This window comes from Sphaerodactylus townsendi, linkage group LG03, assembly GCF_021028975.2.
Source record: "Sphaerodactylus townsendi isolate TG3544 linkage group LG03, MPM_Stown_v2.3, whole genome shotgun sequence".
Taxonomy (NCBI): Eukaryota; Metazoa; Chordata; class Lepidosauria; order Squamata; family Sphaerodactylidae; genus Sphaerodactylus; species Sphaerodactylus townsendi.
The window spans coordinates 174,808,537-174,820,925 of record NC_059427.1 but is presented as its reverse complement, the minus strand read 5'-3'; the positions used below and the strand labels follow the sequence as shown (position 1 = coordinate 174,820,925).

The 12,389-nt window shown below is 45.8% G+C and overlaps 1 protein-coding gene across 1 annotated transcript in view; it reads right to left on the bottom strand.

Annotated features, from left to right (window-relative positions):
* Positions 1-5,162: 5,162 nt before the first annotated feature.
* Positions 5,163-12,389, bottom strand: part of ERBB3 (erb-b2 receptor tyrosine kinase 3) — a 132,864-nt gene continuing 125,637 nt past the window's right edge. Inside the window, exon 30 of the mRNA XM_048490667.1 lies at positions 5,163-11,139. Within this exon, the coding sequence (XP_048346624.1) occupies positions 10,598-11,139 (542 nt within the window). The 3' untranslated portion in view covers positions 5,163-10,597. The remainder of the gene's footprint in view (positions 11,140-12,389) is intronic.

Below are 12,389 nucleotides of genomic sequence, written 5' to 3'. Positions count from 1 at the left end.
TTGTTTCCAATGGGAGCTAATAGGAGATGGGTCTACACCTTTGAGGGTCCATAACTTTGGACCCCCTGAACCAAGCTTCACCAAATCTGGGAGGTATCATCAGGAGAGTCTCTTACTGATACCACCTAGCCTTTGTGAAGGTACCTAATTCTAGTTTGTAGGGTTAAATCCAAACTCATCTTTAAAAAGACCAACAAAAGGAGCAAATACCATGGAACACTTGTTGGTGTTTTAGATGCTACTGGGTTTGAATTTTGCTGTTTTGCTGCTGACCAAGACAGGTACCCATTTGATATTGTTTATTTCTATACAACCTTTTGTGAATCACACTTTCTTCTTTAGATGTCTGGTTTGATCTCTGTCTGAAAAAGTGAGCGATTCAACTGATAGAAATAGATGTTTGCTAGGCGTCAAGGTGTTACTGGACTTCTGTTTTATTTTGCTACAAGAGGCTAACATTTGCTGTCCTTCATTCCAACATGTGCTTTTGTGAGTCAGAGCTTTGAGTGACAAAAGCTCATGTTGGAATAAATGTTAAAGTGACAACTGCATGCATGTTGCAAGTTGCTGCAATAGATTTAACCCAGCTACTTCTCTGCTCATATGTGGCCTTCTTGGTTCATGTGTTGGTGGCAAGTGGCAAATGTATATGTGCATAACCTAAAGTAAATGTCAGACTAGCAAAAATAACCCTTTTGCAGTATAGCTAGCTATCAACACAAAGATGACTTTTACTCAACAATCCCGAAGCTGGAATAACTGAAACCGTAGCCCAATTTTTGCTGCGTGTTTTGAACTAGAAGAAGAAGAGTTTGGATTTATATCCCCCCTTTCTCTCCTGCAGGAGACTCAAAGGGGCTGACAATCTCCATGCCCTTCCCCCCTCACAACAAACACCCTGTGAGGTGGGTGGGGCTGAGAGAGCTCCGAGAAGCTGTGATTAGCCCAAGGTCACCCAGCTGGCGTGTGTGGGAGTGCACAGGCTAATCTGAATTCCCCAGATAAGCCTCCACAGCTCAGGCGGCAGAGCGGGGAATCAAACCCGGTTCCTCCAGATTAGATACATGAGCTCTTAACCTCCTACGCCACTGCTGCTCCTAGGTTCCCTTGGCTTCTGTTCACATTATTTTCACTGTTATTTACTGGGTTTACTCTTCTTCTTTGTTCCTTTGTTGTATGTGCCTAATACAGGTCTCTGAATCTAATCAGTATAGCTAGATCAGGAATAACAGTTGCAGTCTGCTTCCATGCTTGCAAAATTCAGTAATGCAAGGCTGGAAGACACACCTAGCGACTAAACAGGTCTGAATCTGGGCAAGTGCCTGTTAGGGTTGCCAATCTCCAGGTAGTGGCTGGAGGGCTACCAGGAGTACAACTGATCTCCAGCCAACCGAGAGCAGTTCACCTGGAGAAAATGGTCATCTTGGAAAGGGGACTCTGTGGCATTATAAACCAAGCCCCACTTTTGTCAGGCTTCCTTGCCAAAATCTCCAGGTATTTCCCACACCTGCAACCCTAATGGAAGACTTCCTGGGAATCCTGGGTAAGAAGACTTGCAATACGTGATGGAAGAACACTGGAATAGGGGTCATAAATGAACATGAACGCTGACTAAAATCCTCAGGGAAGCTCAAAACATGAGAACAGGGACGTCCATTCCATTCTACTCTTTTACTTTAATTTATGAGTACATTCTTGGTGGTTAAAAAAGGTCAAAGAGAGGACAATTAAAATTATTTTCCAACGCTGAATAGTGGGTTCCAGTTGTAAATTATCTTAAACCTGTATCCTTTATGCTTTAAATGCATATTTGATGTTATAAATGTGTTAAGGGCATTGAATGAAAAATAAAACTTCTTTTTTGGGGTTGCCATGTCCTCTCCCTGGGCACTACTGGGGGCTAGAGGCAATAGTGGGATTCAGCAGGTACGGCAGAACCGGTTGTTAAAATGGTGCTTGTAAACAACCAGTTGTTAAATTATTTGAATCCCACCACTGGTTGGAGGGATAGGGTTGCCAGATCCAAGCTGGGAAATTCCTGGAGATTTTGGGATGGAGTCTGGGGAGGACAAGAACAAGAAGAAGAGTTTGGATTTATATCCCCCTTTTCTCTCCTGTAAGGAGACTCAAAGGGGTTTACAATCTCCTTCCCCCCCCCCCCCACAACAAACACTCTGTGAGGTGGGTGGGGCTGAGAGAGCTCTGAAGAACTGTGACTAGCCCAAAGTCACCCTGCTGGCGTGTGTGTTGAAGTGCACAAGCTAATCTGGTTCCCCAGATAAGCCTCCACAGCTCAGGCGGCAGAGCGGGGAATCAAACCTGGTTCTCCAGATTAGAGTGCACCTCCTCTTAACCACTACACCTCAGTGGGGTACAATACCACAGAATCCACTCTTCGAGGCATCCATTTTGTCCAGGGAAACTGGTCAATGTAGTCTGGAGATTAGTTGTAATTCCATGGTGTCCCTTGGTCCCACCCGGAAGCTGTTATCCCTACTTTTAAAGGAGGCTTAAGGGCTAATAAATCCATGTTGTGACTTTGAAGACACACCTCTGATGAGTCAGAAAGCTGCAAAAGCAAGTGGCAAGAGTCTGAGTTCTGCAAATCTGTTTAGACACATCAAACATGTATACAGTTGTTTCTTTGGATGGTATATTGTTTTTGCTAATCATGGGCAGGAGGAGAAAAGAACTATGCCTCTGTACTATTAACATCCTCCTCAAATGTATTGTTTGCTCTGTGGCAAGGTCCTTCCAAGTGTTGAGATGGACAGACCCCATGAAGCTGCCTGATGCCAAGTCCAGCCAGTGGTATACAAAATTCAGTGTGGTCTGCTCTGTCTGGGAGCTGCTCTCCAGCACCTCCAGTAAAGATCTTTCACATCACCCAGTCCCTGTTCCTTCTAATTGGGAGAAGCTGGGGGCTGAGCCTGGACATTTTCACATAGAAGCCATGTGTTTGACTACTGAGACACAGCCCCTTGTGTCCATAATTCTACACCTGTAAACACAGAGAAGGGTTGACCCTTCAGCATACAGCCCCCTGAATCTATCTTCTTGCACAGCCGTGGCCCTGGTACAGGGAAACATATGAATCTGTACCACCAGGGCCCCCAAATCTTGCACTGCTCCTTGGCTATAAGGGGTTGTGTGACAAGCAAGTGCTCCACATGCTTAGGGATGGAGGAAGCCTGCCAAGTTAGTACTGAAGAATCAGATCCTCTTGTCGATAGAACTCTGTATTTAAGCCATGTCTCCAACCTATATCAGCGTAAGGTCAGCTAACATCTAACTTTACAATACTGCTCAGATAACATTATGTAATGGGCACTAAGTATCTGAAACATGGCATATAAATGGTCTAAGCCTTATGTGGTATGAATTCCCTCACATATCCCTGCTAGGGTTGCCCTCTAACAGCAGATCTCCTGCCCCTGCCACTGATGTCCATTCAGAGAGGTAGGTGGTGGAAAGGAAATGGAGGGAAAAATCTGGGCCATGATTGACCTCTTGGTGTGATGATGCAAATTCCAGTTCTACACAGAAATGACATCATCACATCAGATTAAATCATAGAGCAGCAGTTCTCAACCTGTGGGTCGTGACCCCTTTGGGGGTCAAACGACCCTTTCACAGGGGTCACCTAAGACCATCGGAAAACAGTAGCAAAATTACAGTTATGAAGTAGCAATGAAAATAATTTTATGGTTGGGGGGTCACCACAACATGAGGAACTGTATTAAAGGGTCATGGCATTAGGAAGGTTGAGAACCACTGTCATAGAGTTTGGAGCAAATATTAGAGCATCAGCCCTAGCATGCTAAGGACACTTCTGGGCAATAAAGGAAGTTGCATATCATGCCACAAACGCTAACTGAAAACACACGGGCTTTCTAGGCCTCCCACTATAGCAGGAGAAATCCTGCTGGCAAGCTCAGTTGCAGGAGAAAATGTTTTCAAAAGAGCAATGTTGCTGCCATCACTACAAGGTTTAACCTGGAAGTGACAAAGGGTAGCTCTAGGAATAGCCAGAAACTCTGTGGTTTTTCCCAACCCTCCCACCAGCTGCTAGGCTCAGCTAAACAACTCTACGCACACTCCCCTCCACCCAACAATTCCCAGGTTGTGGCTGGCCACCGTAACCCCAGTCAAACCATCATTAGCCAAGATGACAAGGATATAAACACTGTTCTTTAATAACGTCACTTTTTATTTTGTTTTCAAAACACACACACTTTTTGAGGGCCTCGGCAACAAGGAGGCCCGTCAGTAAAAACTAGATTACCCTTACTTAGAAAGTAGTTCACAGCCTGTGCCTCTCCTGCAAGCAATTTCACCCTTTCCCTCAAAACATCCATGTGGTCATATTTTTGTGAGAAAGTACCTCGTTGACTTGCATATTAAGTTGAAGAAATTAACAGCCTAATCACACCGCCGGCACAAATCTGGTTTGACAATCATTTCCTTTTCCCGAGGAACCTGCAGTTCTGTTCAAAAGGAACTAGACATTTCAGACAATTTGTGTTCGTGCCACTCCAATCTACTGTTCTTTGGGATTCCTTAGGGTGAATAACACCCACGGGACTCTGTAGCGTAGCTAGCAAGGTTGCCAGTTTGCAGATGGGACCTAAAGATCAGATGTCACTGATCTCAAGATGACAGAGTTCAGTTCTCCTGAAGAAAATGACTGCTACATTTGAAATAACAAATTACTTGCCACAGAGCTTGTGTGTTAGCTGACCAGTAGCTATTTCTTATTTGTTCTAAGGAAGAGTTCTGAGTTACTTGAAAGCTTCCTTGTTTTAGCAGCAGAGGTGTCCCCATAACACATAAACTGATTTTGTTCCCTTTTATTGCGTCATAGAGCTTTATAATAATATTTAAGCACAGAATTATAGTTCTCCATGTGTTTTTTTAAACTTACTGTTCCTGTGTCTTTAACAACACCCACAGTCAGCAGAGAAAATGATGAGAAACTTATCTCCATGTGCTCAACAGGTATGCCTTAAAATGCTCGTAAAGGTATAGGACAGTGGTGGCGAACCTTTGGCACTCCAGATGTTATGGACTACAATTCCCATCAGCCCCTGCCAGCATGGCCAATTGACAGGGGCTGATGGGAATTGTAGTCCATAACATCTGGAGTGCCAAAGGTTCGCCACCACAGGTATAGGACTTGGTCCAAAGAAAGCCAGGTCTCCAGCCACAGTAAGGGACTATGGCCTAACCCAGTGGTTCTCAACCTGTGGGTCGTGACCCCTTTGGGGGTTGAACAACCCTTTCACAGGGGTCGCCTAAGACTCTCTGCATCAGTGTTCTCCATCTGTAAAATGGATAAATGTTAGGGTTGGGGGTCACCACAACATGAGGAACTGTATTAAAGGGTCGCGGCATTAGGAAGGTTGAGAACCACTGACCCTAACCCTACCCCATTCCCTACTGTCACTCAACAGGGGAAGGGGGGGTTCACTGTCACACCAACATGCAACATCATTTCTAGGATGTGAGTCCTAGAGCATCACATCACTTCCGGTTTTGTGCCCGAATTGACATCATGTATTAGTGTAACATCAAATCACAGTTCCTCCCCACCCCCAGGGTGCCAGCTAGGGCGGGCAACACGGAGCCTGAACCAGAACAGGCAGGTATCTTTTGTCTTCCCCATGAGAATTTAGTGACTGCTAGATTCTGCTTTCTTAACAAGAACGTCTCTTTGATTTGAGCCCCTAGGGGCAGTATTGATTGCATCTGTCCAAATACATCTCCTTACAAGACAAAGCTCCGTCATCTCATGCCCTAGGATAAGAGTACTCTCTTGTCTTAGCTAACGACAGGAGCGGCATCTCATTTTTGGTTTTTAAACACAACTATTTTTCTATGTTACACTGTAGCTAGAGTATCATACAAGGCAATTAAAAAATGTGTAAACATTTGGATTCCTTCCAGTCCAGATTTTTTTTAAAAAGATAAAAAGCCTTCATTTCACCAGTTTCAAAGCATGGCAAGAAAAAAAAATTGACAGTTAAAAGTAATATATACATCCAGTTTTGGGAGAACATATTCAATGTGACATCTTTAACCACCCAAAAAGAATCCCAGAGCTAAGCTGGTCAAATGAGGTTGTTTCCTGCTTTTTTGTTCAATTCGGTTGCTAACACTGGAGAATCATTAATTGCATCCAAATTTAATTAAAACAGATCTGATGTTTCTTAGTTGACATCCTCAGACCACTTACACAAAAGTGAGTCCAAACAGATGACCTCAGCAACAGTAATTGGAAATGAAATAAGAACAAAGAGGGAGCTTAGAAAAGTACCTTTCCATAATCTTATGAGTAAAGATCAATTTCCTTTTGCTTTCATCCTGAATTTTCACCTGTCCCACCTCCTCAGACTCTGGCTCAAGCATCTTTCCTAGAACTGAGGCTGTTTCCCCACTTTTCCTTCTACCACCTTCACTGCGCGCTACTCACGGCGCGCGTAATTTCTGGCGCGCTTCCGGGCTTCCCCACGACCCCCGCGCAGAAGTCATCAAAAGGCGCCGTTTTGAAGAGCGCCAGGAATGATGCGCGCTGAGGGGGCGCGAGAGCGGCAGCGGCAGGGCGGCTGCGTTGTCGCCGCCCCTGTAGTGGGGAGTCCCGCTGGACCCCGCGCTACTTGGCCAGAGTAGCGCGCAGCAGAAGGTAAGTGGGGAAAGGCCCTGAGTTAGGTTTATGTTGTTTTTCTGGGCCATTGGCAACCCTAAACTGGACTAATTTCCAGCAAGAGTATGGATTGCACCATTGTGAGACTTAGTCCAGATAACATCAGGCCTGCTGAAGCCCCACTCAAATGTGCATGGTTGCAACCAACCATTCTCCAGAATGTACCCATGGTATTCTGAAGTATTTTCTAGACATCTTGGACAATCAACTTGATGAAGAAAGTCTCGACACCACGCTAAACTTTGCTTGGGACAGATTTCGGTTCTATTTTATGGAACGGTGATGTTCTCAAGGTATGGGAAGAGACATCTTGGGAACTGGATTAGATTAAATGTTCCGGTTCTAAATTTAAACTAAGAACCATTTGAGTTTATTCCAATTTTAACCCAACTTTAGTTTAAGAACCGGACAGTTTTCCACCTACACAGGCTTTCTTAGCACTGTATTAAAATGATGCAGCAATTTAACTATGGTTGGCTTCCTCTGTGCCAAAAGATAACCAGCTCTTCTCTCCTTTTTCTGAAAGCTCTTTTCAGTCAATTTACCTTTGGTTGTTGCCTTGATGCTTTTTTTCCTGCAGGGGGCAGTAGAATAGCTCTAATCTCTAATATCCTTCTCACGTATTAGCCAAGGCCTCTCTGGCTGAAATTCTGCTCAACCTGTGCTGCTGAAAGGAACTAGGTAAATTTGGTTGCTTTTCAACTACACCCTGTGGAAGTCTGATCCAGGAAGGGAGATAATTTGCCACAGTATGAAAGGAGGGAGGCAGTACTCTGTGGCTAGAATATGTTCTAAACACAGAACCAAATAACTTGTCATTCTACATCTGATAGTTCCTTTATAGTACAATCCTGTGCAGTTATTCCAGTCTACATCCATTGGACTTAGAATGGAGGCAGCAGTGGCAAACCACCTCTTAACATCTCTCGCCTTGAAAATGTTACAGAGTTGCCATAAATCATCCATGACTTGACAGCCAGCAAGCCAGAAAGAAAAAGAACGAAAAAGAAAGAAGTAACTGCACATAGGAATGCACCATTCAGCACATGCAGAATAATGCACTTTCAATCCACTTTCACCATGGTTTGTAAGGGGATTTCGCTATCCTACACAGTAAAATTCAGCGGCAAAGTGCATTAAAAGTGGATTGAAAGTGCATTATTCTGCATGTGCGGAAGGGGCTTCAGTTGGCTTTTAAGCCGATTTCTAGTCCTTTCTCTTAAGGATTAAATTACCAGGCTGCAGCACCAACATTTAAACATTCAAAGGGGAGCCAGCGTAGTGTAGTGTTGGACTAGAATACGATAGATCCCGGTTCGAATCCTTACTCTGCCATGGAAACTGGGCGATTTTGGGCCAGTCACTCTCTTAGCCTAACATACCTCACAGGGTTATTGTTGTGATGATCAGGACGAGGGAAGAACACTGCTCTAAGCCATCCTGGGTCCATTTTAGGGAAAGCAGTGGGATACGTGTATCTAAACAGGCTATAAAGACTAACAGCATTTATTCCAACCTAAGATTTTGCCTATCAAAAATTGGGAGCAGTCTTTCCTCCAAGTGGATCGATAACACTTTTGACTGGCTCCTATCTGAAACTTGTCTCTCTCCTTATGTCTTCCCTCTTCCACCTTTCTGCTCTTTGTAGCTTTAAGTGTGGCATAAATATGGTATTAAGTTGCGCCAGAAGTGCTCTCCCTTTCCCCGTGGAAAATGAGAAGCGTGCACAGGGCAAGATGAAGCACGTCTGGACAAGAAATCTTGCCCCGACATGCCTCCTCTCTTGTCACACCACAAGGAGGAAGTGTGTCGGGACAAGATTTCTCGCCCCGATGCGCTTCCGGTCCCACAGCGTGCCAGAGCGCAAGTGGGTAACTGGCCTATGAGTCTGAGAAAGTGAGCTCTGAACCACAAAAGTGCCACTGGATTCTTGTTTGAGAGAGGAGGGAGGGAAATACAATTATATTTCATACAAATCTTGCTCTTTGCAGAACAATCGCTTTGCCTGTTGAGTACATGAACAGCGAAAACAAAAGATGCATTAATTTAAACACACACACACACACAAAACCCTCCATTTAAAATTCAGTCACATTTCCATAGCTGAAAGAAAAGGCTGGAGAACAATAGAAAGAGACCTCAGAATAATGTGGATTATTTTGCCACCATAACAGGGCTTGAAAACTAAAATTATGATCCAATCCAAGATGCAGATCCCGTTATGGAGGGATGTTTTTACAGAACTATAAACAAAATGAGGTCAAATGCAGAGATGCGGCATGAGAACAAACTTCTCTCCTTCTGATCAGATTTTATTTTCTTTCCCCACTCTCTATTTGATGCAAAGCAAAACTTGTGGGAACAAAATCAAGTAACGTTCGGTACTACTGGCCTTCAAAGTGGGGTGGTGAAAGGAAGACATTTGTTCCCAAATCATATTCTCCTGCAAATGAGACTGACTCAAGAGAATCATGAATAAAAAAGCCCAAGATGCAATTCTGCCCCTTTCAAACAGCAGCAGATGACTCCAAGTTTAATTTAATCAAAACAACCAGTGACTCCTGTATTGTTCGTGTATCACAGTGGGGGACTCCGTGACCAGGGTCCTCTTCAGTTGGCTTACATACTGAAAAGAATCCCGTATTACTTTTCATTGCTAAAGTGAATTTGGGGGATACGGCCTTTCATAAAGGTCAGTCGATCCCAACTCTTTCTGTACTAGAGGACTAAACAAGTTATTCGGTCCCTCAGGAGACTCTGTAGCCTCTCTACCATTCTTTCCATTCGGATGCTTGAAATTGCTACTGGATCTTAACGTTTAGCAGTACAATCAAAGCTGATTTCCTTCCCCTTTAGTCCCTTGGCTCCCAAAGGTGTTAACTCTGCTTAGGTTGGCGCTAGAAATTGTCTGCAACACTGGGTACAGGGGGATAGAAGTCTAGCTAGTTCATATCTACAGCACCTTCTGGCCTTTTGTTCTTAGCCACTTCCTCATTCTTGAGGGCGTCCGTTCAGATATGGAAACTACAAGGCACTATAATGAAGGAAAACTGAGCAACAGATGGGAAGCAAAACCCAGGAATTTTGAGTTCCGGTACCTGTTTTGTTTTTTACCCAATATCATTCTGAGAGGATTCAAAACCCACACAGTTGTCTCAGGGCAACACATTATCTCCCTAAATGAGGCTTTCTTGGGGTGGGAAGCACCATTTTCCTTCATATGTACCCATAAGTCCTGTCCTCCCCGCATTACAGATGTCAGAACCTGACACCAGCAGACAAGGTCCTCACTGCCTCTCTAGAGGAAGCCTGTTTTTCAGTCTTATGGCCTCATGCTCAAGCCCCCAATGCTATTGAAAGGCAAAGGGCTGTCTTTACAAGGGCTGTCAGAGACACCCCAAGACCCTCTGGCTGTTGCTGAGGGTTCTGGGCAGGGCCCAGAAGGATCAGTTTGGCCCAGACATAGAGGATTCTACCTTGTTTTCTCAACAAAAAAAACCCCGCTTCCTGAAGAAATTAGGTCCTCCACTGGACTGCAAGGCCCTCTGGCCCACAGAAACGGCCAGCACGTCTCCCGCAACTTCAGGCCCCGTGTCCCCGAAGTCTAGACAGCATCTTCCAACATGCGTCCGTGTTGCCCTCTAAGTTCAAGGGCACTTGAACTGACGAGACCAGATATGTAACAGGTCAAACTGCAGTGCAAGGTGTGGGGCTGAGATGCAGCCCATTGTTGGTGGTTGCCGTTGTGCCTGCCCGTCTTGGTCAACATCAGAGAGGATTAGGAGTTTCACAGAAGTTCCGCCTTTCAGTCCACAATCACAGGGTGTTTGTGGCTAAAATACAAGTGTTCGTTCCCCCTCCTGCTAAAGGGAAAATGAGACTGCCCGCCCCCAGCTAAGTCCTCTGGACGTTGGCCTTGGTGAACAACCGACTGTGCCAATAATCAGGGTTGTCGAAAGCACAGTCTGAGGCTTCCAGCGTGCGTAGGGGCTTCATGAACCCATTTTGGGGGCAGGGGGGACTCTGGCAGCCAGGACACTGGACAGGGGGCAAGACGGCGTCCATTTCCTCATAACCCTGCTCATCTGGGGAGCCCTGCGTGATGCCAGAGTCCATATCAGTATAGTCTCCCCGTGAACTGCGGATGCTGCTTAGGGACTTGCTGAGCTTGGGCTGTTTGTTCATGTACTCATAGTCTTCTTCCTCGTCTTCCTCGTCTCGACAGGGTGTGGTTAACTGGGAGCTCGGCACACTGCCAAGCGATGCACTCAGCTCAGAGCCCAGATCCATGTACTCATAGCCGAGCTCTTCCAGAGAGGCTGGCCGGGGCTGTGGGGTTTGCGGAGCGCGCCGGTTCATGTACTCGTACTCTTCATCCACTTGTGACACAAGGTGCGAGCCGCGGAGTAGGGAGGTGGCCGTGCGAGCAGCACGCTCTGTAGATGAGAGGAGAACAAGAGGGTCTTAGGGCCAAACTGCACAATACTTTTTGACACGAGTTTTGTTCAGATACCTCCAGAAGGGGGAGCTGCTCGTGCAGCTCCAAAATGAGGCATGTAACTCTCACATCAGGGCTGCTTCAACTCGGGAAACCAGCATGGGGAGGAAGACAGAAGCCCCCATGCGGTGGTCCTGGCTCACACTGGGCTTTAAAAACAATGTTCTCTACAGGTTCTGGTGGGTTTTCCGGGCTGTGTGGCTGTGGTCTGGTGGATCTTGTTCCTAACGTTTTGCCTGCATCTGTGGCTGGCATCTTCAGAGGTGTATCACATCCTGTGACTTCCCTCTGTGATACACCTCTGAAGATGCCAGCCACAGATGCAGGCGAAACGTTAGGAACAAGATCCACCAGACCACGGCCACACAGCTCAGAAAACCCTCCAGAACTAGTTGAATCCGGCCGTGAAAGCCTTCGACAATACAATGTTCTCTAATATTACTGTGTGGCTGCAGGGAAAGTGAGTTGGGTCCTGGGAACCCGTATCCAAAAACTTATCACATAGTTTGGCCTTCAGAGTCTTCTGACTTTGTGCTCATCTAGGGTGAGTAAGCAGGGTTGCCACTGGTTAGTATTTGGCTGGGAGACCACCAAGGAAGTCCAGGGTTGCTACGTGGAGGTAGGCAATGGCAAACTACCTCTGAAAGTCTCTTGCCTTGAAAACCCTCTGGGATCGTCATAACTCAGATGTGACTTGATGGCAAAAAAAGGGGGGGTGATTATTAATCTCCTCCAGGTGACCAGGACCCCCCCCCCCATACATTCTGGGACAGGAACTGAGCCAAACATCTGACGTAGCTAACTGAGCCATAAATTCTGAGCCCCCGGTTCAGATTTCAGCTCTGCCTTCAACTCGGTACACGATGCTGAGCTGAAATTGTTCTACCCTGGTTCTTCCACTCAGAGCCCCCTAAGCCTTCAGAACTTTTGGCTGGAGTTCTTCGCTGGCTAGTTCTATAAACAGCCTTTAGACTTCCTCCTAATGGTCGAATCAGGATGCAGTTCAGTTTACACCAGATCCTAGATTCCCTTTTCGACTTCAGAAGGGAGGGATCTCACTGAAGAAGTCAGTTGTCAGCATAACTAAGCCTGACAAAGAACTCACAGCTGCAGACACAAAGGCCAAAGAAGTGGAACAGGTGATGGTCAAGAAACAGTCAGAGCCAAGCTGCTATCTTCGCTTCTGTG